General features: G+C 42.9%; 1 protein-coding gene and 1 pseudogene across 2 annotated transcripts in view; both read left to right on the top strand.

The window, feature by feature from the left end:
* Positions 1–5,846: 5,846 nt before the first annotated feature.
* Positions 5,847–6,560, top strand: LOC101113166 (proteasome subunit beta type-6-like; annotated as a pseudogene).
* A 10,321-nt stretch (positions 6,561–16,881) lies between these two features.
* Positions 16,882–26,984, top strand: part of PIGU (phosphatidylinositol glycan anchor biosynthesis class U) — a 93,333-nt gene continuing 83,230 nt past the window's right edge. For both annotated transcript variants that reach the window (XM_012189096.5, XM_060397735.1), the window contains exons 1-2: positions 16,882–17,029; positions 19,958–20,022. In XM_012189096.5, coding sequence (XP_012044486.2) covers positions 16,900–17,029; positions 19,958–20,022 — 195 coding nt within the window. In that variant the 5' untranslated portion in view covers positions 16,882–16,899. The remainder of the gene's footprint in view (positions 17,030–19,957; positions 20,023–26,984) is intronic.

Genomic DNA, 26,984 nt, shown 5'->3' with positions numbered 1-26,984 from the left:
GAGTTGTGGGCAGAAAAGCCAGAGACAGAGGCTCTGTGCATGTGCTCAGTCACTCAGTCGTGACTGACACCCTACAACGCTCTGAACTGTAGCCTACCAGCCTCCTCTGTCCATGGGATTTCCCAGGGAAGAATACTGGAGTGGGCTGCCATTTCCTCCTGCTCAGGGATCGAACCCCACATCTCTTGTGTCTCCTGCATTGGCAGGTGGGTTCTTTACCACTGAGCCCAACACCTGGGAAGCCCAGAGGCTCTGAGTAGAGTGTAAATACTTGTTGATCTGCTCCAAGACTTTCCTGGGGCCTCCCTGCTTATTCTTCATTGCTAGTTGGTTTTCTGTTTCTTCATTGCTAGTTGGTAAGACTTTCCCCTACCTTTCTGCCAGAGGAATTCACTGGGTCTACTCTAAGATCCTGGGGCATAACCTTACCTATGAACCTTAAAAAAAAAAAAAAAGTACCTTCTTGAAGGAGAAAAAACCCTTCTACCTGTAATAGAATTGCATGGAATGGTATTTAGAGATCATTTAGTGCCACAAATTTACAAATATGGGAACTGAAGTCTGGATGAGAGGGTAGGACTAGCCCAGGGAACAGAATATGCGAGCAAGAGGGACAGAACAGGAACTTGAGGCTTCTACCTCCAGGTCTAACCTCTTCACCCTCTCCTCCTAGGGTTCAGACTTAATTCATCTTTATTCTCTCAAAATGTAGGACTTCCCTGGGGGTCCAGTTGTTGGGAATCTGCCTACCAATGCAGGGGACATGGGTTCGATCCCTGGTCCAGGAAGATCCCACATGCCACGAAGCAGCTAAGCCTGTGGGCCACACTATTGAAGCCTGCATGCCCTAGAGCCTGTGCTCTGCAACAAGAGAAGCCACCGCAGTGAGAAGCCCACACGCTGCAACTGGATAATCCCCCTACTCGCTGCAACTAGAGAAAGCCTGTGCACAGCAACAAAGACCCAGCACAGCCAAAAATAAATAAAAATAAATGTTTAAAAAAGATATCATGATTTACAGAAGAAACCAGAAGCAAAAGAGTACATGCCATAGGATTCCATTATAAGAAGATCTAGAACAGGCAAAAGTAATACATACGGACAGGAAGCAGATCCATAGCTTCCTGGGGATGAGCGGATGGACTGACCACAAAGGGGAGTGAGGGAACTTTCTAGAGTGGTAGAAGTGTTCTGTTTTGATTGTGGGATGGTAGGGTAGATATATTTGTCAAAATTGATTATACCTCAAAAAAGTGATTTAAAAGAAAAAAAAAAGGCAACACTGAAATATATTTACTCAATTTAGTTAAGAAAATACAATGTGACCACTGACCTACATGCTTAGTCAACTCGCACCAGCTCCTCTGAGTTTGCTGCTGCTGCTGCTGCTGCTAAGTCGCTTCAGTCGTGTCCAACTCTGTGCGACCCCAGAGACAACAGCCCACCAGGCTCCCCCGTCCCTGGGATTCTCCAGGCAAGAACACTGGAGCCATTCATAACTCCCAGGTCAGAGGCTTGCATCTCTGAGATGAAGTCGTCACAGATTTTGGTCAGAACATCATTTCCTTTAGACTTTTGTTCACTGTGTCGTGACCACGGCTCCTGACTTGGGTGGGATTACAAAGCTGTTGACTAATACCTCTTCACTGTCTACCCAGGAGCTGTGTTAACTTGCTAGATTGGATTTTTCTTGCAGGGACTATCAAAGCTTTGTAATTTGTGCCCTTTAAAAAAGAAAAAAAAAAAAGCATTTGTACAAGTAATAATAACCATGGCTAACATTGCTTACTTGCTTTCTCTGTTCCAGGAGATGTTCTAAAGGTTTTGCACGTAACATCTCAATGTAGATTCAGTACTGTCCTTTGAAGAAGATCCTTTTGTGGTCCCCATCTTGCAGGTTTGGAAACTCAGGCATGGAGACTTTGAGTTATCTGCTGGAGGTCTGACAGAAAATTCTCCCCTACAGTAGAGCCTGGCAGGCTGCAGTCCACAGGGTCACATAGTGTCAGCCATGACTAAAGCAACTTAGCACGCATGCACAGATGACAGATGGATATGAACCCTATCGGCCTGACTCCAGAGTCCACATAGCTCTTAAGTGCTATATGGTAATGCTATACAGCATTACCTATAAAATGACCTAAGAGTGACAGCAAAACCCTTTTGCCTCAGGACCCCTTCCTCACTACTGCCAGAAATTCCACCATTGACTGGGTCCTCCCTCACAGTTAAGCATTGCCTTTTTTTTTTTTTTTTTTAATCTTTTGGCCCTGCCTTGTGGCATATGGGATCTTAGTCCCCTGACCAGGGATCGAACTTGTGCTGCCTGCATTGGCAGCCTGGAGTCTTAACCATTGGACCACCAGGGAAGTTCCCAAGCCTTGCCCTCTCTAGAGCCTCCTAAAATGCACCTAGTCAAGAGAAAGGGAGCACTCACTCCCTACTCATTTAGCTAAATGGGTTTTCTAGACGCCTTCTATCCACTGAGCGTTCTGAGAAAAACACAGATTGGGAGGTGGGGAGAAGGGTGATGGGGGCATTGAAGGGGACACCAGAGAGGTAAGATGTTAGAGCCAGGTGTCCCAAGTTTCCTGGGCTGACCCTGCTCAACCTCACATCAATGAGATTCTGTGAAAATATGACCCTACAGTCAGTCAGCTCTGAAGACCAGAGACCCTCAGACACTAGAGACAGGGAGCCATGTAGGTAAGAGGTGACAGGAGAAGCTCTCTAGATGATGCCGGGTGTACCCTGGGTGCCCCAATCTGAGCCAGGGTGTCCTTGGGGAAGGCAGGTGGGACAAATGGCATGAGGTGAATCCTTCTCTCCGAAAGGAGGGGGTCAGCCTCATTCCTTTGCCTGGGGGTGTGGGTAGTTGCATTCTATCCACCTGAAGTCTATTTTTAAAAAATATTTATTTGTCTCTTCATTTCAGTACATGAGCTTAGCTGCCCCACGGCATGTGGGATCTTAGTTCCCCTATCAGGGATCAAACCTGCATCCCTTGCATTGGCAGACAGATTCCTAGCCAATAGACCACCAGGAAAATATCCTGAAGTCTATTTTTAAAAATTAAAATGTATTTAAGGACATCCCCCCCCCCCGCCCCCGCAAAAAAAGAAAGGACTTCCCTGGTAATCCAGTGGTTAAGACTCCATGTTTCCACTGCAGAAGGTGCAGGTTCTGTCCCTAATCAAGAAACTAGGGTCCCACATGCCACACGGTGAAGTCAGAAAATAACAAAATTTTTGAATTAAAATGTATCTTAAATGATGCAACAATTTATATAAAGTATTATATAAAACACAAGCAGACTTTGTAATTTTTTAAAAAGTATAAAAAACAAAACCAAAATAAAGTCAGGGCCACCCTTGACCACCCCTCGTCCCACCCCAGAGACCTTTCACTACTGCTCCTCATTTGGAGTTTTCCTTGTTTCTACACAACACATGTATGTACACACAGGAAGTGTATTGTTTCAAAGGGCTTGTTTTGCTTCTAGTTTTAGAAGCACTATGCTTTAAAAAATTTTATGAACTGACAATTACAGGGACAGAGATCAAAATTCCAAAGGTTCAATAGGGAAAACAGTGAAAAGCGGGTGTCCCTCTCTTCTCTGTTCCCAATTGTCTCTTTACTCCCCTAAAGGCAATCACCAATTCTAGCTTCTTGTAATTCCTTCCAGAGATAGTCTAGCATTTAAAACTCAACGTGTAAATACGTATATGTATTTTCTAAAGAAAGAAAGACTCTTCTGCACTTTGTTTTTCTTCATTTTATAGTATATTTTTCAGACTTTTAAAAATCAGTATGGAAAATAGCCTCCTTCTTTTTCACACATACATGGTATCCCATTATATTTATGCACAGTATTTATCCAGTCCCCTACGGAAAATAAAAAGTTGTTTCTAATATTTTATTACAAACAACGCTGCAATTAAATATTTTATCCATTATTTTGCCTATTTATTTGTAAGATGAATGCCTATTAGTGGGGATTAGTCAGCTGAGGTTATTTTAAAAGTTTAAATAGTATTTTAAAGTTGATAGAAACTGCCAAATAGCCTTCAGGATGTACCAATTTATACTGCTTATGAGTTAGTTTGTTTCGTTAGTATGTCATATGATTTACTCTGTCCTGCAGACTCACATTTTTCACTCAGTAATATGACACTGGAGTTCTACTTACGTCAATATGCTTAGGTCTTCCTCATTAAATACAAAGACCATCTTACAATTTCCCACTGCTATGGCTGTGGAAAGTTTATTTAGTTGAACACATATTGATGGACATTTGGTTGGGTTTCAATTTTTGCTTCCACGAACAATGCTGCAGTAACTCTTCTTGTATTAATATGAATAGAATAGATTCAAAGAAGTAAACTGCAAGATTGATAGTTATACATACTTAAAATTTCAATAGACGCTGTCAAGTTGCTCTTCCAAAATGTTGTGGCAGTTTAGACTTCCACTAACAGTGCATGAGAACTTTGTGTGGGCTCACTCAGTTGTGTCCAACTCTTTGTGACCCCTTGGACTGTAGCCCACCAGGCTTCTCTGACCGTGGAATTTTCCAAGCAAAAATACTGGAGTGTGTTGCCATTTCCTACTCCAGGGGATCTTCCTAACCCAGGGATCGAACCCACGTCTCTGGCGTCTCCTGAACCGGTAGGCAGATTCTTTACCACTGCGCCACCTGCTTTTGAACCTGCCCATGTGCTTTCTCCTGGAACAAAACTCAAAGTACGGGTTATCACTGGGATCATCCAGACCCTGAGCCCTACTCTGCAGAATCTGAATGAGTAAGCCAAGTGTTGGGAAGAATAAACACAGAAAAGGGGCAGGGCTGTCCCCCACTAGCCAGATAGTCACCCAGGTAACACAACTCTCTCCAAAGGAAAGATTACTTTGGGAGCGGGAGAAACTGAGCTCCCTATCAATAGGGGTGTTTGAACGGAAGTTTGGCATCAACAAATTCCCTGAGCTTCTATTCTGTGTGAAGTCTCTTAGATGGGTGTCTTGAGCCAGAGATGAGTCAGACCCTGTCTCTGCCCTCTCAGGGCTTGATACTCATGGAGAAAATAGACAAGTAAACAGACAGTGACAATTCTGTCTACTAACTATTGAGTTGGACTTCCTTTTCTGATAATATCTGGAACTTCCTGCTACACAGCACATGGAACTGCTGGAGATAAAAACAATAAACATCCTTTTAAATGCACAAATGGACTTGCAACCATTTGGGTTTTAATAGACATTTGGGGGAGATGAAGGCTTTGACTTACATGAAGGTAAGGGTTGTAACTGAGAACCTTGATAAACCTAGGACACTTAAAGGGCTGTACCAACAGTGAAAGTGCAGACTAGGGGAAAACAAGCAAATGTCTGAGTACAGAAGACAAAAGAAGACAAAAAGGATATATGTCCTTAGCAAAGAAGACAAAAGGGATATAGGTCCAAACAAACTGGTCTTTGGATGGGGTAAAGAAACTATCTTTAAGAATTTGAAATTGCATGCTTGTCCTTGATGAAAATGAGGTGATGAATGTGGGGTTCATATTTACATACCTGCATATCTAGGAAACTCCAAGGCTGAGAAATTAACATTTAAGGAGATCTACTCCAAAAGCACCTCTCAGATTCCTGGCAGAAACTAATGCAAATCTCCTCCAGATTTCCTCCATGGACCCCCTTCCTCCCCCAATCATTGCAGGTTACACAGAGTTCCTATATATAGAGCCCTTCCAGACAGCTAATAATCCACAAGGAAACAACTGCTAAAGTATACAAGGAAACAATCCATCATGAGTAAGGTTCAGCAGACATAGCAATATCGGTGCAGGAAGATGGCAGCCACCTTAGCAGCTGCTCTGGGAGAGGGGCCAGTCTGGGGGCCCAAGGCCATTGCCTCTGACTGGGAAAACCAGGAAGTCTTCACAGGGATCCCTATCCTGGCCGTGCAATTTGATGGGAACATAATTCTAGAAGCCAACTTCAGAACAACCACAGAGTCATACACCACCAATCGAGTGACTGACAAGCTGACCCCTATTCATGGTGGTACTTTCTGTTGCCACTCAGGCTCAGCAGCTGATACTCAGTCAGAAGCCAGTGTAGTCACTTATCAGCTTGGTTGGCACAGTGTTGAGCTGACTGACCCTCCATTGGTACACATGGCGGCCAGCCTCCTTAAGGAGATGTGTTACCAATACCGAAAAGACCTGATGGCAGAAATCATCACCGAGGGCTGGGACTCCCAAAAAGGGCGACAGGTGTCCTCAGTACCTATGGAGGGTATGATGGTAAGGTAGGCCTTCACCATCAGGTACTCCGGGAGCTCTTATATCTGTGGCTATGTTGAGGCTACCTACCAGGAAGGCGTGACAAAGAAAGAATGTCTGCAATCCACTGCCAATACTCTATCTTTGGCCATGAAACAGGATGGTTCCAGCAGCAGCATGATCCACCTGGCAGCTACTGCAGAATCAGGGATAGAATGGAAGGTTCTTCTTGGAGACGAGATTGTCCAATTAACCATTGCCACTTTATCACCTCTCTGAATCCTGGGTTCTAGTATACAATAGGAGATACCCCATACTGCTGCAAAATTCAATAAACAGGTTGTCACTGAGGGAAAAAAAAGATTCAGTAGACAAAATGCACAGAAGAATAAGACTCCTATGTATTTCAGATAACAGAATTATCAGATAGTGATCACTGAGTGCAGGTTAGAGGTAGCTGCTAAGTGCTTTGGAAGCATATTGAAAGAACAGATTCCTTGATGAAATCAAAGTCTTCACAGAGAAGGAGACTAAGAATAAGCCTTGAAGGATAAGTGGAACTTTGCCAAACGAGGACAAATGCTGTTGGGATGTACAAAGTATAATGTACCAAGGGCATGATGATTGATAGTTTATTTTTTCTGATGCAAATAGGGCAGAAAAGTGAGGGATGGGGCAAAGGAGGTAGGTAGGGGGATAGATCATGTTGGCCCTTGTAAGCAGTCTTACAAGGGGACTTTGGTTTCTTTTTAATATTTATTTATTTTTATTTGGCTTTGCTGGGTCTTAGTTGTGGCATGTCGGATCTAGTTCCTTAAAAGACAGTTAGTCGCTCAGTTGGGTCTGACTCTTTGCGACCCCATGGACTATAACCCACCAGGCTCCTCTGTGCATGGAATCTTCCAGGCAAGAATACTGGAGTGGGTTGCCATTTCCTTCTCCAAGGATCTTCCTGACCCAGAGACAGAATCCAGGTCTCCTGAGTTGCAGGCAGTTTCTTTACCATTCAAATCACCAGGGAAACCCTAGTTCTTTGACCAGGGATCAAACCCGGGCCCCGTGAACTGGAAGAACAGAGTCTTAGCCACTGGACCATCAGGGAAGTCCCATGGCTTTGATTTAAGTGTAGAATAGATTTAAGTGTAAAAGAAAACCAGTCAAGGATTTTAAGTGAGGGGTTAGTGATATTCACTTGTCCCTTCATTCATTCAGTTAATAAATGTCAGGCATGAAGAACGGCTGGAGGATGGAGGGTGGCAGCAGGTGACCAGTCAAGAGAGAACAGCAGCTACATGTGTAGGTGAGAAATGCTGGTGGCTTAGGTTAGAGTGGTGGCAGTGAAGATAGAGAGGAGTAGGTTTAGGTCAAAGCTTGAAAGTATATAAGGGATTGGAAAGTGCGAGGTATCAAGGCTTATTCACTTCTTCACTTCACTTCATAGATATAGATAAGAAGTGAAGTGAAGTGAAGTCGCTCAGTCGTGTCCGACTCTTTGCAACCCTGTGGACAGCAGCCTCCCAGGCTCCTCCGTCCATGGGATTTTCCAGGCAAGAGTACTGGAGTGGGTTGCCACTTCCTTCTCCAGGGGATCTTCCCAACCAAGGGATCGAACCCAGGTCTCCTGCATTGCAGGCAGACGCTTTAACCTCTGAGCCACCAGGAGGAGCATCTATATCTATACCTACCTACATCTATTTTCTGGCATTCTTCTCTGGTGGCTCAGATGGTAAAGTATCTGCCTGTAATGCGGGTGACCCAGGTTCGATCCCTGGGTCTATTGGGGAAGGTCTCTGCCAGGACACCATGGTTACCTTGCGTACATTCATTCATATAGGGCACACTGGCAAAAGTTTGAGCAGCTTATCTAAGTCTTGGCAGAATGGCTAGTGATCCTTCCAGAACACGAAAGAGTGGAAGGCTTGTAGGGTAATGAGAGCATCTTCCACTTGCCTCCCTGTCTCCCATTGGAGGTTGCCCTGAGACAGTTTTCTTATTGCTTCCTGGGTACTGATGAGCTGTAGGACTTTCTTCCCTACTCTACTCAGAATGGCGTTGCAGAATAATACCTGCTAACTGCGCTCCAGAATTGGCTTTTCAGCAATAGGGTACCCTACACTCATGTTGCAATTGTTCAGCCTCTTTTGTTTCAGTGTCATCCTTTTTGGTGTGTAGAGCAAGGGTCATGGAAACCTGGCTTATTCTTCTTGCTGACTATGTAAGTAATAAACTGATTCAACTGAAAACTGGTTCATTGTATCTTGACCAGTAGAATCAGTCAGGCCTTAGTTGTGGCCTTACCTTATTTTATCTTAAGCTACCAGCTGCTCCTGGGTCTGGGTGCTTCCAAGCTCAAACTTAGCAGAAAATAAAAAGCCATTGCCCAAATGACTCAATGCAAGATTCCAGAACTGAGTCTTCTTTACTCTGATTGACCTGACTTGCGTCATGTACTCATGCCTGCACCAATTACTGTGGCTAGGGATGTGGGATGTATTGGTTAGTTAAAGCCACTTAGGGCCCATTCCTGAAAATGGGAGTGAGGTCAATCTTACTCAGATCACATGGCTGAAAATTCAGGGTCCTGTTTGGAAAAGGGAAAGAAAGAATGGATTCTAGAAAGCAGTAAACAAAGCCCACTATACCCATCTTCTTTCCCAGAACAGCAATGTGTACTTGGGGGAAGGGCATGAAGGGTGTGGATGCATAATTGGGGGAGGGATGGCTCCTTTAAGGAGGGATAAAGGTTCAGAGAGAAGAGGCTGGGGGAAGCAGAGTCAATTTTAGCCTTTGGAGGCCTAGTTTATAACTTGGTCTTCCTAACAGGATGACTTTTGCAATGGTGGGTATTTGTGGTAGGGGACAGGAAGGAAATTGAGAGGTCTTGAGGTAGAAGGTACCAGAAATTTGTCCTCAGGGCACTATGTAAGACCAGACCTCTGGTTCCTTTTGGGCCTTTATAATACTTGGGTCCAAGGGTTGAGGAGAGAACAGGTATGGATTTCCCAAGGGGCTACACCAGAGACCCAGCCCAGGAACAAGAGGCAGCTAGTAGCTAGTATAGGAAACAGATGTTGAGAACCCTGCTTTCTGGGCCCAGTATCACCACTGACTTGGTGTGCAACAGTTTGGTGAGTCATGAATTTCCTTGCCTGGCTGGTTACCATGTCACATAATGGCAGCTACTCATCAGGCAGCCAGGGAGGGGAAAAGCTTTCAGTTTTGTTTGCTTGCTGCTCTATCTATCTATATCTATATCTATATCTATATCTATATCTATATCTATATCTATATCTATATCTATAGGGGCTATTTGTTGTGGCTTGTGGACTTCTCTGTTGCAGTACACACGCTCTAGAGCTAGAGGGCTCAGTAGTTGCTGCACACAGGCATAGCTGCCCCTTGGCATGTGGGATCTTAGTTCCCTGACCAGGGATCAAACCCACATCCCCTGCAATGGAAGGTAGATTCTTAACCACTGGACCATTAGGGAAGTCCTCCTTCAGCTTCAGTTGTATTTAAAAGATTTAGAGATTTTATCTACTCCTCAATCTGAGAATTTTTGGTTCTCAGTTTCTGTCTCAATTTTTTATTAATGAATGTCTCAGACTTTTATAAAAGCCAGGGTTTGAGTGCCAGGCATAAGAAATAGGGGAATTTGGGAAACAATTGATCAATGCTACCTCCAAAATATCTCTTGAATCCACCCAGTTCTCTCTACCCTCCTGAGCCAAGCTACTGTCTGCATTCACCTGGTTAACTGGGCAGCCTCCTCACTGGCCTCCCTGCTGCCACTCCTCACTCCATCCATTCTTCACTCAGTAGCCAGATGGCTATCATTTTTAAAATCTAAACTGTAATCATGTTCCAACTTTCCTTGAAACTCTTTAGTGGACTTCCCATTGCTCTTAGACAAAAAGTCCAATTCAGCATTATGCTCTACAAAGGCCATTTTAAAAATATTTATCTCTATTTATATTTAAATTTCAGAGAAGGCAATGGCACCCCACTCCAGTACTCTTGCCTGGAAAATCCCATGGACATATTTAAATTTGGCTAATCCCATGGACATATTTTGCAGGACCCTGGATCTTCACTGTGCATGAGGGACAGAATCTTTTAGTTGCAGCACGAAGGATCTTTAGTAGCACCATATGAACTCTTAGTTGTGACACATGGGATCTAGTTCCCTGATCAGGGATCAAACCTGGGCCCCCTGCATTGGGAACTTGGAATCTTAGCTATTGGACCGTCAGGGAAGTCCCAACAAAGGCCATTTGACTCTTACCTATTCCTCCAGTCACTTTACTCCTACACTGACCTCCCTCATTGCAAGCGCATTGTAATCTTAGTTCCCTCTTCTCCATACACACAACTCACCATTGCGAGTTCTTTACAGCAAGAGCTCCTTCTCATCCTTTAGGTCTCAGCTTAAATATCACCTCCTCAGACAGGCTTTCCTTAATGATCCAGTTCAGTCTATAGCATGTCCTCTGCTATTCATCATCATTGACCCAGATCTGTTGCCCTCATTAGTCTAATCATAACCTCAAATTATTTTATTTGTCTTAATGCTCTTATTCTGTATGACTTCCTGCTAGACTAAAAACTCCAGCATGGGAGAGACAGTGCCTATGTTTCTCAGCAGCATTATTAGTGGATTTGTTGTTGTTTAATCGCTCAGTCATGTCTGACTCTTTGTGACCCCATGGACTGAAGCCAGCCAGGCTTCTCTGTCCCATGGGACCTCCCAGGCAAGGACATTGGAGTGGGTTGCCATTTCTTGCTTCAGGGGATCTTCCTGACCCAGGGATCAAACCAAATCTCCTGTAAGTCTCTTGCATCACAGGCGGATTCTTTACTGTTGAGCCACTGGGGAAACCCTTATAGGTGGATATTTGCTCCTTTTCCCCCTATCCAGCATCCAATCATCTTTTGTGTTGTTGTTGAAGAAAAGTTGTGAACAACCGGGACAGCATATTAAAAAGCAGACATTACTTTGCCAACAAAGGTCCATCTAGTCAAAGCTATGGTTTTTCCAGTAGTCACATATGGATGTGAGAGCTGGACTATAAAGCAAGCTGAGTGCCGAAGAATTGATGCTTTCTAACTGTGGTGTTGGGGAAGACTCTTGAGAGTCCCTTGGACAGCAAGGAGATCCAACCAGTCCATCATAAAGGAAATTGGTCCTGAATATTTATTGGAAGGACTGATGCTGAAGCTGAAACTCTAATACTTAGGCCACCTGATTCGAAGAACTGACTTATTGGAAAAGACCCTGATACTGGGAAAGACTGAAGGCAGGAGGAGAAGGGGACAACAGAGGATAAGATGGTTGGATGACATCACCGACTCAATGGAAATGAGTTTGAGTAAACTCTGGGAGGTGGCAGTGGACAGAGAGGAGTTGTGTCCTACTCTTTGTGACCTCATGGACTGCAGCACGTCCTATCCTTCACTATTTCCCATAGTTTGCTCAAATTCATGTCCATTGAGTCAGTGATGCCATCCAACTATCTCATGCTCTGTTGCCCCCTTCTCCTCCTGCCCTCAATCTTTCCCAGCGTCAGGGTCTTTTTCAAAGAATCAGCTCTTTGCATCATGTGGCCAAAGTATTGGAGCTTTAGTTTCAACATCAATCCTTCCAATGAATATTCAGAGTTGTTTTCCATTGGGATAGACTGGTTTGATCTCCTTGATGTCCAAGGGACTCTCAAGAGTCTTCTCCAGCACCACAGTTCAAAAGCATCAATTCTTCAGTGCTCAGCCTTCTTTATGGTCCAACTCTCACATCTGCACATGACTACAGGAAAAACCATAGCTTTGACTATACATATCTTTGTCAGCAATCACCTTTTACCTTCACCCAAAAGATTTCACTGAATTGCCTTCAGGATGTACTGTCCTAAGGCAAATACAATCAATTCATGATCTGTATTCCCACAGATTCTTTTCTCTTGCTGCCCTACACACAGCCAAGAGGTAGGTACAGGACCTAATCTCAGTTAATCCCATGCTGTGTCCAAGAATTTTGGCCTTCTTTTTTTTTTTTGGCTGCGCTGGGTCTTTGTTGCATTGGTTCTTCATTGAGGCTGTCAAGCTCAGTAGCTGTGGCATGTGGGATCTTAGCTCCCAAGCCAGGGATCAAACCCAAGTCTCCTGCATTAGAAGGCAGATTCTTACCGGGGAGGTCCCAGAATTGTGACTCTTGAATGGCACACTGCAAGGTCATTAAAAACTGGTTGAAGTTCACTCATGTCAGTGGTGGTACCTGGTAGTCTTGACAGCTACCCAGGCTTTGTGTTGCTGTCTTCTTGAGTTCTGATATTCCAAGTCTGGTTCTCTAGGTTTTTCTTTGATCCTGTTGAGCTCTCTCACAGCCTCCTAGTTAATTTCCTTTAGGTTAAAGATGGCCAGAGTCAGTTTGCTATTGGGAGTACAAAAAAATATGGACCTGATAGATTGTACTTCTATAGCCTAGTGCAGGATCTGGCAATGGTGAGTATTTAATAAGTGCTAAAGAAAAAGCTACCTGGGTATATGGCTTAAGGCTGATGACTCAGAGCCTCAGATCCTTCTTCTCTAGGGAACCCACACATCATCTAGGATCTCAGGAAAGATATCACCTTGTTTGTTCCTGTATTATTTCCCTCCTTTCAATTCTCTACCCTTCCTTCTCAGCTACAGCAACAATACAACCCAACCTAATTCAACCCCAATTCCTCTCATTTTCTCAGGCATAGCAGCTTAACCACAACATTTGAATCATGGTTCTGCCACTTATTAGCTGTGTGACCCCAAACAAACTAAATCTCTTTTTGTCTTAGTTTCCTCATCCACATGTGGTGATTGGGAAATTACAGGAACTGTACTCTGTGTGTGTGTGTGTGTGTGTGTGTGTGTGTGTGTGTGTGTGTGTGTATGTATTCGTTTAACTACCACGTAGCTTGGTGGGAAAAAGAATCTACCTGCCAAGCAGGAGACACGAATTTGATCCCTGAGTTGGGAAGATCCCCTGGAGAAGGGAATGGCAACCTACTCCAGTATTCTCGCCTGGAAAATCCCTTGGACAGAGGAACTTGGCTGGCTTTTTTTTTATATTAGTTTATGTATTTGGCTGCAGTTAGTGGGGGCACTCAGGTTAGTTGCAGCATAGGGGATCTTTAGTTTTAGCTTGTCAGTTCTAGTTCCCTGACTGGGCCCCCTGCTTTGGGAGCACAAAGTCAGCCACTGGACCACCAGGGAAATCCCTGGCATAATGTTTTTAAGTTTCATTCATATTGTAGCATGTATCAGTACTTCATCATTATTATTGTTTTTCTCAATTATAGTCCATTGTATAGATATAGCACATCCTGTTTTTCTATTCACAAGAAAACAAAATATTCAGGGTTGATAATTGTTTCCACTTTTGGGCTATTATATGTAATAGCTATGAATAAGCTATAAACATTTGTGCACAAGTTTCTTTGTGGACATACGTTTCATTTCTCTTGGACATATAGCTAGGGGTTGAATTGATGGGTCATATAGCTAAGCTATTTAAAAATCCTAAAGGATGATGCTGTTAAAGTGCTGCACTCAATATTTCAGCAAATTTGGAAAACTCAGCAGTGGCCACAGGACTGGAAAAGGTGTTTTCATTCCAATCCCAAAGAAAGGCAATGCCAAAGAACGTTCAAACTATCATACAATTATGCTCATTTCACAAACTAGTAAGGTAGTGATCAAAATACTTCAAGCTAGGCTTCAGCAGTATGTGAACTGAGAACTTCCAGATGTACAAGGTGGATTTAGAAAAGGCAGAGGAATGAGAGGTCAAATTGCCAACATCCATTAGATCATAGAGAAAGCAAGAGAATTCCAGAAAAACATCTACTTCTGCTTCTTTGACTACACTAAAGCCTTCGACTGTGGATTACAAACTTCCCAGGTGGTGTTAGTGGTAAAAAAAAAAAAACCCACCTGCCAATGCAGGAGACATAACAGATCTGGGTTCGATCCTTGGGTCGGGAAGATCCCCTGGAGGAAGAAATGGCAATCCACTCTAGTATTCCGGCCTGGAGAATTCTGGCAATATTCCTGTCTGGAGAATGGACAGTCCATTGGAGAATGGGCAGTCCATATGTCCAGTGGACATGTCCGCGAAGAGTTGGACATGACTGAAGCGAATTAGCATGCACGTGGAAAATTCTTAAAGGAATGGGAATACCAGATCACCTTACTTGTCTCCTGATAAACCTGTATGCAGGTAAAGAAGCAACAATCAAAACTGGACATGGAACAACAGACTGGTTCAAAATTGAGAAAGCAATATGTCAAGGCTGTATATTGCCATTCTGCTTCTCCAACTTATATGCAGAATACATCATATGAAATGCTGAGCTGGATGAATCACAAGCTGGAATCAAAATTGCTGGGAGAGATATCAACAACCTCAGGTATGAAGAATGACACCACTCTAATGGCAAAAAGTGAAGAAGAACTAAAGAGCCTCTTGATGCGGGTGAAAGAGAAGAGTGAAAAAGCTGGTTTAAACTCAGTATTCAGAAAACTAAGATCATGGCATCTGGACCCATCACTTCATGGCAAATAGATGTGGGAAAAGGGGAAATAACAATAGATTTTGTTTCCTTGGGCTTCAAAACCACTGTGGATGGTGAATGCAGACATCAAATTAAAAGATGCTAGCTCCTTGAAAGAAAAGCTATGACAAGCCTAGTGTATTAAGAAGCAGAGACTTCACTTTGACATCTAAGGTTCGTGTAGTCAAAGCTATGGTTTTTCCAGTAGTCATGTAGGGGTGAGAGATCTGGACAATAAAAAAGGTTGAGTACCGAAGAATTAATGCCTTCTAACGATGGTGCTGGAGAGGACTCTTGAGAGTCCCTTGGACTGCAAGGAGATCAAACTAGTTCATCCTAAAGGAAGTCAACCCTGAATATTTATCGGAAGGATTGATGATGAAGCTTAAGCTCCAATACTTTGGCTACCCGATGTGAACAGTGGACTCACTGGAAAAGACCCTGATGCTGGGAAAGACTGAGGGCAGGAGATGGCAGGATGGCATCATGGACCCAATGGACATGAGTTGGAGCAAACTCCCAGAGATAGTGAAGGACAGGCATGCTTCAGTCCATGGGGTCACAGAGTTGGAGGGGATTTAGGGACTGAACAACAACAAACTGTAGAATAAATCAATGAACACATATTTAATATTCTTTAAAAACATAAATCTGTGGAAAATTCTTTAAGAGATTGGAATACCAGACCACCTTACCTGCCTCCTGAGAAATCTATATGCAGGTCAAGAACCAACAGTTAGAACTGGACATGGAACAACAGACTGGTTCCAAATAGGAAAAGGAGTATGTCAAGGGTGTATAATTGCCGCCCTGTTTATTTAACTTCTATGCAGAGTACATCATGTGAAATGCCAGGCTGGATGAAGCACAAACTGGAATCAAGAGAAATATCAATAACCTCAGATATGCAGATGATACCACCCTTATGGCAGAAAGCAAAGAAGAACTAAAGAGCTTCTTGATGAAAGTGAAAGAGAGCGAAAAAGTTGGCTTAAAACTTAACTTTCAGAAAACTAAGATCATGGCATCCAGTCCCATCACTACATGGCAAATAGATGGGGAAACATGGAAACAGTGACTGGCTTTATTTTGGGGGGCTCTAGAATCACTGCAGATGGTGACTGCAGCCATGAAATTAAGATGCTTGCTCCTTGGAAGAAATGTTATGACCAACCTAGACAGCATATTAAAAAGCAGAGACATTACTTTGCCAACAAAGGTCCATCTAGTCAAAGATATGGTTTTTCCAGTAGTCACATACGGATGTGAGAATTGGACTATAAAGAAAGCTGAGCGCCAAAGAGTTGATGCTTTTGAATTGTGGTGTTGGGGAAGACTATTGAGAGTTCCTTGGACTGCAAGAAGATTCAACCAATCCATCCTATAGGAAATCAGTCCTGAATAGTCATTGGAAGGACTGATGCTGAAGCTTGGCTACCTGATATGAAGAACATTGGAAAAGACCTTGATACTGGGAAAGATTGAAGGCGGGAGAAGGGGACGACAGAGGATGAGATGGTTGGATGGCATCACCGACTCAGTGGACATGAATTTGAGTACACTCCAGGAGTTGGTGATGGTCAGGGAGGTCTGGCTTGCTGCAGTCCATGGTGTCGCAGAGTCCGACACGACTGAGCGACTGAACTGACTGAAAAACATAAAAAAGAAAATTTTAAGCATTAAAAACATAGACATGAGTGAAACAAACGTCTTTTAAACCTCGTTCACAATCCTAGGACGACAATTGCCTTCACCTGTCTTCTTTCAGGAGCATTTCGTTCTCTGGGCGATTTACAGTTCACCTACTACCGTCAGAGACGTCGCCCAACCCTTTGAGGAGAGGTTGAGACGCCCTGCTTGCCGTTGTCCCGCCCCCATTTCGCCGCACGGCCTCCTGGGAGTGGTAGTCCCCAGCATGGCCGCTCCGGCGATAGTAGCGAGGTGCGACGGTCCGCGGAACTACAGGAGGCGGTACGCAGGTCCAGGCTCTTCCGACTCGCCTTTCCCTCCCCGCCTGCGAGCCCGCGCCAGCTATCATGGCGGCTCCCTTGGCCCTGGTGCTGGTGGTGGCCGTGACCGTGCGGGCGGCCTTGTTCCGCTCCAGTCTGGCCGAGTTCATCTCGGAGCGGGTGGAGGTGGTGTCCCCATTGAGCTCTTGGAAGAGAGGTGAGGCCACCGGCTCGAGTAGGCGGTCAGGTCCCGCCTGTGCGCTCCTGGCCTCTGAATGGAAGGCGGGGGCATTGGCCGCAAGCTCGATTCTGAGGGAACTGACCCACTGAAGCGTGCTTAGAGAACGCGGGAGAGCGGGGCTGCTGGGAGGAGGGAGCGTGGGGCAGTGGTGAGGTTGGGGCCCTACAGGCCGGTCACCTGCGGGGTGGGGATCTGAGGGGGTGTGTCCCACACGGGTTTTGAGCTGAGAGGCGTGATCTGAGGAAGGGTCAGGATGAGGGAAGTGCATGCTGGCTGGAGTGCATTTGGCGGGAGATTCGCACATGATGTTCCCTGGGGTGTGGGGTGGTGTGTGAGAGGAGCCCCAATGCGGGGACCAATCCTGGCTAATGAGGAAAGGGTGTGAGTGAGTGTGCTTGGAAGCCTATTCTCCTTCTGGGACTTGCAGTGCAGTTTTTCCTACTGTGTCTTCCTAGGTATTGGAGTTATCAAACATTGTTTTATATTAAAGGGACAGAATTTGGGCCAAAGGATCCACAGGCTAATGGGAGAAATAGGTATAATCATTTGTGGAAAGTGTACTTCCTGTGTACATCCAGTTCCTTTGTTGGAGTTCTGATCTTGAAGAAAGCGTCCCCTCCTTTTCCAGTTTCTTAAGGCTATGGAATTTGAGCTAACTCTTGAAGGATTCAGAGTTTGGAAAGGGAGATTAGAGAAAGGGAAGTTCCAGGTAGAAGATAAACAGGATCAAGAAATGTTGAAGGGAGTGAACATATCCGAAGTAGGTGAGTAATGGGATGGGGGAGAGGTTAGGGCCAGAGTTTGAAGATTTTCTAAAAAACTTTCTTCCTAAAGTATAATAAACTTAGAGCTCAAGAAATTTTTTACAAACTGTCTACATCCATGTAGACAGCACCCAGATCAGCAAACAGAACAGCACCACAGAAGTCCCCTTTCATGTTCTCAAACTTTAAATGCTAGAGTTTTCATATCCCATAGGTTCCCTGTTGACTCAGATGGTAAGGAATCTGCCTCAATGCAGGAGACCCAGATTTGATTCCTGGGTCAGGAAGATCCCCTGGAGAAGGGATTGGCAACACACTCCATTATTCTTGCCTGGAAAATCCCATGGACTGAGGAGCCTGGCAAGCTACAGTCTGTGGGGTCACAACAGTCAGACATGACTTAGCGACTGAATCACCACTACCACCCTTTACCCAGCTTCTTCTCCTGCTAATATCCTACATAATCATAGTATAATGACCTAAACCAGAAAATTAACATTGATACAATACCATTAACTAACCTATAGGATTTTTACCGGTTGTTCCACAAATGTCCTTTCACTGGTCCAAGATCCCATCACGATCCCATGTTGCATTTAATTGTTGTCTATCCTTAGTCTCTTCCTATCTGGGATACTTCCTCCTTCATGTTGTTGTTCAGTCACTCAGTTGTGTCTGACTCTTTGCAACCCCATGGACTATAGCAGGCCAGGCTTCCCTGTTCTTCACCATCACCCGGGGCTTGCTCAAACTCATGTCCATTGAGTCAGTGATGCCATCCAATCATCTTGTCCTCTGTCGTCCCCTTCTCCTCTTGCCTTCAATCTTTCCCAGGATCAGAGTCTTTTCCAATGAGTCAGCAAGTTATTTTGTCTCTCAGTTTAGGTTTTCTTGATGTTTTCCTCATGATGAGATTGAAGTTATGTTTTTTTTGGTAAGAACTACATTTTTGGCATAAACACCACAGAAGTTTTTTTATCTCCATCATGATGAATCAAGTCAGGAGGAACTTGATATTGATAATGTTAACCAGTCAGCATATTACTGGTGATATTAAGGTAGGTCACTTGAGAAAGATAGTGAATGCCAGGTTTACCCACATAAGTTTTTATTTTTCTCCTTGCAAATACTATTTCCAGTCATATTTTTACCCACTAATTGTTAGTATCCATTATTGACACTTGCCTTTCATGATTATTACTGTGGGATCTGCCAAATGGTGATTTTCTATTTTCATCTTTCCTCTACATTTGACATTTACACTTCTCTATAAGGAAGAGTTTTCTTTTCTCTTTTACCTGTTTATTTAGTCAATTATTAATAGCAAAGTATGATTTCTAACTGTAAAGTGCTTTTCTCTATCCACCCATACATATATGTATACACTTCTTAATTCATTTACATAAATATCCATTAATGAAACATTAATGAAATATTAATTTTTAATATTTTAGTACTCTGAGCATAATAAGGAACATATTTCTTTGGGCGCTTGTCCAGTTATTTCCCCTGATAAACTACCCTAAGAACAATCATTTCTGGATCAAGAGGCACACACTTAAAAATACATGTTGCTTGCAGAAAAGTTAATAACAAATGTCACTCAAACAGTCAGCATATGAGAGTAACTGCCCATTTTCCTATTCTGTGGACAATATATCTCACAGCTTCTAATTTGTTATTTTTCTCTTTTTTGCAATGGAGCAGAATATGTAGAAGTGAAACACTTATTTATTTTTTTGGCAGGGGCTTGCAGAATATTAGTTTTCTGCCCAGGGATTGAACCTGGGCCTCGGGCAGGAAAGTGCCAAGTCCATACCACTGGACCACCAGGGAATTTGCAAACAAAACCCTTTTTAGCATGGGTGGAAGTTAGAAGAAGATTGAAGGAATGTTAAGGTTTAATATAAAATTTTTTCGTAATGAGTGTTGCCCCACAATGAAAAGAGTTGCTCTGTTGGGAAGAAGGTTCACCATCATCTGAAATCAAGACTTAAAATCACTTGCTGGGAATGAGATAGAAGGGGGTTAGACAAATTGGGAAGCCCTTCTTGTTCTTGGGAGTATCTAGCACTTTGGTTTATGGCCAATCTGCATATGTCTCTAAAGTAGGAGTGAACTTGGATGTCTTACTTTTCAGTGGTTGAAGGCCTCTCACTGTTGGACTTGGGAGTGTCTCCTTATTCTGGAGCAGTATTTCACGAAGTAAGTGTTTTTGCTTTCTTTTTTGGGTACTAAGAGTAGTTTATAGTCACAGATGCCAAACCTAACCTCTGTTTTGTACAAACATTTAAAAAGATCTATTTTTGAAAATCATTTTTAGAAACAGCCCTTTTTTTAGATGTCTTCTGCTTAAGAAGAGGGTTTCATAATTGCAGTGGAAATGATCCAGATTGTAATTTGGGGAAGCAGATGAGACTTCTGTGGAAGTTACCATTTTTGTTGGCAGATAAGTTGTAAACGGTTCGTAGTTCACGAATAGGTTATATGCTAATTGACATGTAATTTGTTCTTTGGAACGTGCTTTCCCGTGTAAACTGTGTCAGCAGTGTTGGTTTCTTAGAAAGCCCACCAAAGCCATTTATCCCATAAAGTTACTTAAGAATAGTAAAATCACTCTTAGGTCACCATCACCTCTTATTTGGGTTACTAAAACAGCTTCCTGACAAGCCCTTCTGCATTCAGTCTTGCTCCTTTTTATTTTATCCTGTAGTCAGAGCCGTCTTCCTGAAATGTGAATCTGATTTTGTCCCTGTCCTGCTTGGCACTGATTTCAGGATAAAATCCAAGCACCTTAGGGTGCATACAAAGCCCTGTGGGCCCTGCTCACTCCCTCAATCACATGTCTTTCCACTTCTTCCTCCCCATTTTTTTTTTTTTTTAAATTTAATGTTTGGCTCTGCTGGGTCTTCAGTGTTGCGTGGGCTTTCTGTCTTGGCGAGCAGGGCCTACTCTTGGTTGTAGTACTCGGGCTTCTCATCGTGATGGCTTCTTTTACTGTGGAGCATGGGCTCAGTAGTTATAGCACCTGGGCCCAGTAGTTGTGGCGCACAGGCTTAGTTGCTCCGCAGCATGTGGATCTTCCAGGACCAGGGATTGAACCCATGTCTCTGGATTGGCAGGCAAATTCCTTACCACTGAGCCTCCAGGAAAGCCCCAGACCTTTTTTATTGGCTTTGTCACTTAGACGTCTTCTAATTTGGCAATTTGGTCCTTAATTTTTACAACTATCTCCTTCATACCTACTTTGAGAACAGTTTTTTTGGTTCTCCTATCTAGTCTTTTTAAAGCATTCAACTTGGTTCTCATGGAGGTAACAACCCTTTTGTATTCATACTTCGTTATCTTTGTATTACTATCTAATTGAACCACAATAACAAGAACTGCTAGCACAAACAGGTTGGGAAAAATTTGAGACTCTTGGAAAGTGAAAGCGAAGTCGCTCAGTCGTGTCCGACTCTTTGCGACCCAATGGACTGTAGCCTACCAGACTCCTCCATCCATGGGATTTTCCAGGCAAGAATACTAGAGTGGGGTGCCATTTCCTTCTCCAGAGGATCTTCCTGACCCAGGGATTGAACCCTGGTCTCCCACATTGTAGGCAGACACTTTTACCATCTGAGCCACCAGGGAAGTCTCTCTGAGACTCTTTATGAGCACACAGTTCAGAAATCGGGAACAGAAGCATATGGGCTTATACAAGCATAGCCTAGTACCCAGGAGAGCTCAGTGTGCTGTGTGCCTTGGGCAGTGTGTTCTCTAGACAGAATAGGACCCCCTGACAGAGTTCTGACATGTTTTTATTATGCTCCAGTACCATATTCTCTCTTACCTATGTCTTTGCTCATGCTGTTGTCTTTTTATAGAGGGCCATTCTTCTCTCTTTTTGTGGTTGACCCTGCTGTTCAGATACTAGCTTAGGTTTTGCCTCCTCCAGGAAGCCATCCCTCATCACCTTAGACTAAGTTAGATGTTTCTTCTGTATCTTTCGAAGCATCTTGTGCTTATCCTTTTCATGACTCATATCATACTCTTGAAACTGCCTCTGTACTTGTTTTACCCATTATGATATGTGCTGCTTAGAACGTGTTCTGGCACCTTTTGATCACTTATTCCTAGTGCCTCACTCTGTGTCTGCATAGGTGTTCCAACCCCTCTTCCCTTCTCTCTTTCCTTTAACAAAGTGTTATTAAGTACACAAATGCCAGCTACCCTGCTAGATGCTAGGGGTATCAAATAAGACACAGTCTTTGGCATTATTATATTCATATTTCTGAGAGAAACAGACAATAAGTTAGTAAAAAGAGCGAAGAATATTGCCAAGGATAAAGAAAATAATTTCACCATGATGAAGGGGTCAGTTTATCAGGAAGACATAACAGTCCTGATGCTAATACACCTAATAGAGTTTCAAAGTACATGAAGATGGATAGAACTGCAAGGAGAAATAGACAGATCTCCAATTATAGTCTGAGATTTCAGTATCGCTCTGTAAATGATTAATAGAACAAGACAAAGTCAGCAAGGGTATAGAAAACTTGAACAATACACCAACCATTTTGACCTCATTGACATTTACAGAACATTCCATCCAGTAACAGCAAAACACACAATCCCTTCAAGTGTGTATTTGCAAGATAGATCATATTCTGAGAAATAAAACAGGCTCAATAAATTTGATAAAAGGATTGACGTCATACAAAGTATATTCTCTGACCACAATGGAATCAAGTGAAAAGTTAATACCAGAAAGATACCTGGAAAATCCCCAAGTATTTGCAAGCTAAGTAACATATTCCTCAATAACCCATGATCAAAGAAGAAATCAGGAGGGAAATTAGTATTTTGAATGAGTGAAAATGAAAACGCAGCCTATCAAAATATGTGGGAAATTTATGATGTAAAATGCCTATATTGAAAAGAAAGTCTTAAATCATTGACCTCAGTTTCTACCTTAAGAAACTAGAAAAAGAAGATAACTCAAAAGTAAGCAGAATAACAGGAATAATAATGGCCTGAGTGGAAACAAATGGAACAGAAAACAGAAAGTATGGAAAGGCACAGAAATATAGTTGGTTCTTTGGAATGAACAGTAAAATAGGGGAACATTTGGGAATGGTAGATATGTTCACTATCTTGATTGTGGTAATGCTCTCATGGGTGTATAGATAGGTCAGAACATGTCAAGTTGTATATCTTTTTTATACCAACTGCTGCTGCTGCTAAGTCACTTCAGTCGTGTCCAACTCTGTGTGACCCCAGAGACGGCAGCCCACCAGGCTCTCCCGTCCCTGGGATTCTCCAGGCAGGAACACTGGAGTGGGTTTGCCATTTCCTTCTCCAATGCCTGAAAGTGAAAGTGAAATTGCTCAGTCGTGTCTGACTCCTAGCGACCCCGTGGACTGCAGCCTACCAGGCTCCTCCATCCATGGGATTTTCCAGGCAGGAATAATAAAGCTAAATTTTTTAAAATGTGATTTCACTTAAATGGTAAGTTCAGTTCAGTTCAGTTCAGTCACTCAGTTGTGTCTGATCTTTGCTACCCCATGGACCGCAGCATGCCAGGCCTCCCTGTCCATCACCAACTCCTGTAGTCTACCCAAATCCATGTCCATTGAGTCAGTGATGTCATCCAACCATCTCATCCTCTGTGATCCCCTTCTCCTCCTGCCCTCAATCTTTCCCGGCGTCAGGGTCTTTTCAAATGAGTCAGCTCTTTGCATCAGGTGGCCAATGTATTGGAGTTTCAGCTTCAACATCAGTCCTTCCAATGAACACCCAGGACTGATCTCCTTTAGAATGGACTGGTTGGATCTCCTTGCAGTCCAAGGGACTCTCAAGAGTCTTCTCCAACACCACAGTTCAAAAGCATCAATTCTTCGGCATTCAGCTTTCTTTATAGTCTGACTCTCACATCCATACATGACCACTGGAAAAACTATAACCTTGACTAGATGGACCTTTGTTGGCAAAGTAATGTCTCTGCTTTTGAATATGCTGTCTAGGTTGGTCATAACTCTCCTTCTAAGGAGTAAGTGTCTTTTAATTTCATGGCTGCAATCACCATCTGCAGTGATTTTGGAGCCCAGAAAAATAAAGTCAGCCATTGTTTCCACTGTTTCCCCATCTATTTGCCATGAAGTGATGGGACCAGATGCCATGATCTTCATTTTCTGAATGTTGAGCTTTAAGCCAACTTTTTCACTCTCCTCTTTCACTTTCATCAAGAGCTCTTTAGTTCTTCTTCACTTTTTGCCATAAGGGTGGTATCATCTGCATATCTGAGGTTATTGATATTTCTGCTGGCAATCTTGATTCCAGCTTGTGCTTCCTCCAGCCCAGCGTTTCTCATGATTTACTCTGCATATAAGTTAAATAAGCAGGGTGACAATATACAGCCTTGACATACTCCTTTTCCTATTTGGAACCAGTCTGTTGTTCCATGTCCAGTTCTAACTGTTGCTTCCTGACCTGCATACAGATTTCTCAAGAGGCAGGTTAGGTGGTCTGGTATTCCCATCTGTTTCAGAATTTTCCACAGTTTATTGTGATCCACACAGTGAAAGGCTTTGGCATAGTCAAGAAAGCAGAAATAGATGTTTTTCTGGAACTCTTGCTTTCTCCATGATCCAGCAGATGTTGGCAATTTGATCTCTGGTTCCTCTGCCTTTTCTAAAACCATCTTGAACATCTGGAAGTTCATGGTTCACGTACTGCTGAAGCCTAGCTTGGAGAGTTTTAAGCATTACTTTACTAGCATATGAGATGAGTGCAATTGTGTGGTAGTTTGATGTTAAGTTTGATGTGGTAGTTAAATAGTAAGTATATATAGAAAAATAAAGCTGAGTAAAAGGATAAAGAGTGGTGGTCATATATATGACTATTTTAGTGTGTTCAGGGAAGGCACTTGAGGAAGTGAAATTTGAATAAGAGATCTAAATGAATCAAGCAAGCCATATGATCGCCCTGATTTGGGAATGAGTTTGGCATTTGTGAGTTGCAGAAAGATGATCAGTGTTGCTAAGGCAGAATGAGCAAAGGGGAATAATAGAGATAAGTTGTAAGAAATTAGGGGCCTGATGATACAGGACTTTTTGTAGACATGGTTAGGAGTTTAGATTTTCTTTCTATCTCTATATCTCCCTATCTATCTTTGTATCTTTTCTTTTCCACTTTTATTGAGATGTAATTGACATACAACACTGTGTAAGTTTTATACAGCATAATGATTTAACTTTTATACATCATGAAATGATGACCGTAGTAGATACAACGTTAATGAAATAGAAATGTTTTTTTCCCTTGTGATGCAAACTCTTAGGATTTACTCTGTTAACAACTTTCATTTATAACTATAGAAGTACTACCTATATTTATCATTTATTGTACATTACATCCTTAGACAGAACTTATTTATCTTATAACTGAAAATGTGTACCTTTTGACTATCCAGTTTTCCCTCCTACTCTGATCTCTTTTTTCTTTTTGAAGTATATTTTACATGCAACACTGTGTTAGTTCCCAGTATATAACATAGTGACTACATATTTGTATACATTTTTAAGTGCTCACCATAAGTCTAGTTGTCATTTGTCAACATACAAGGATATTCAGTTCAGTCACTTAGTTGTGTCCGACTCTTTGTGACCTCATGGATTGCAGCATGCCAGGCTTCCCTGTCCATCACCAGCTCCTGGAGCTTGCTCAAGCTTATGTCCCATTGAGTTGGTGGTGCCATCCAGTCATCTCATCCTCTGTCATCCCCTTCTCCTCCTGCCTTCGATCTTTCCCAGCATCAGGGTCTTTGCCAGTGAGTCAGTTCTTTGCATCACGTGGTCAAACTATTGGAGCTTCAGCTTCAGCATCAGTCCTTCCAATGAATATTCAGGACTAATTTCCTTTAGGATTGACTGGTTTGATCTCCAAGGTACTCTCGGGAGTCTTCGCTAATACCACATTACATGATTACTAATCATGTTCCCCCTGCTGTACATTTCAGACCTGTGACTCATTTATTTTTCACCTGAAAGTTTGTGCTTCTTAATCTCCCTCACCTATTTCTCTCCTCCTTTACCCCTCGTCTTTATCTATCTTTTAATAAAATTGTTTTATTTAATTATTTCGTTATTTGTTTTTAACGTCCATTGTTTGTAAGATGAGCGCCTGAGCTTCCTCCTGTAAAATTGGGCTACTTCTTGTCTAATTTGGTTTCTGGAAAGACTTCATTCAAATTCTTAATGGTTACTGATCAAATAGAACCGTGTTCTTCATCTGCTCCAGCTGTCTCTTATTCCTTAGTCCTGGCCTTTGAGAGAGACAGAACTCAGAACAGTATTTGCATCTTTTTCTTTAGCCTCCAGTTGGTTAGTATATTTATGCTGTGACATGGGAACCTGCAAGGAATTAAACTTATTTTCAAAGTCATCTGCTAAGCCAGCCTTCACATTGGCCTTGTAGTAAGCCCAGTCAGAGCAGGTGGATTCTCAGGTAGAGTAGCCAACCTGGAGGTGAGGGTCTCAATCCAGGATTTCAGGGAGGTAGCAGTGGCCTTTTGATCTTGGGGTATGATCTCCCCAGGAGCTACCCAGTTAACAGCTTCCATTGTAGACTTTCTCTGGGGGAAGCCATGTCATGACCAACCTTAAGGAAGCCTTTGTGTTGAGGAACTGAATCTTGTGTCACCCATATGAGTAAGCTTGGGAGCAGATACTTAAGCTCTTTTAGATACTACAGCCCTAGCTGACAGCTTGGTTGCAGTCTCACGAGAGACTCTGCCAGAACCACCCAGTTAAGCCATTCCTGGATTCCTGACTCTTAGGCACTGTGTGAGATAATAAATGTGTACTGTTTTAAGCTATTAAGTTTTTGGATAATTTGTTACACAGAAATAGATAACTGAGATACCTAGAGAATGAATTTACATAAAGAAGAATTCGAGGACCTGGAGCTCCCCAGTACATCAAGGTTGGGAAGGGAAAGAGGTACTAGCAAATAGAGCTGAAAGGGTAGAAAATCAAGAGAATGTAGTTCATGGAAGCTAAATGCTTTAAGGAAGGAGTAAAAACTATGTCAGAACTTACTAGGTGGCTCAGTGGTATAGAATCTGCCTGCTAAGCAGGAGACGTGGGTTTGATCCCTGGGTTGGGAATGATCCCCTGGAGAAGGAA

This window comes from Ovis aries, chromosome 13, assembly GCF_016772045.2.
Source record: "Ovis aries strain OAR_USU_Benz2616 breed Rambouillet chromosome 13, ARS-UI_Ramb_v3.0, whole genome shotgun sequence".
In the NCBI taxonomy this organism is placed as follows: Eukaryota; Metazoa; Chordata; class Mammalia; order Artiodactyla; family Bovidae; genus Ovis; species Ovis aries.
The sequence above is the reverse complement of the archived record's forward strand: the minus strand, read 5'-3'. Positions and strand labels throughout refer to the sequence as shown.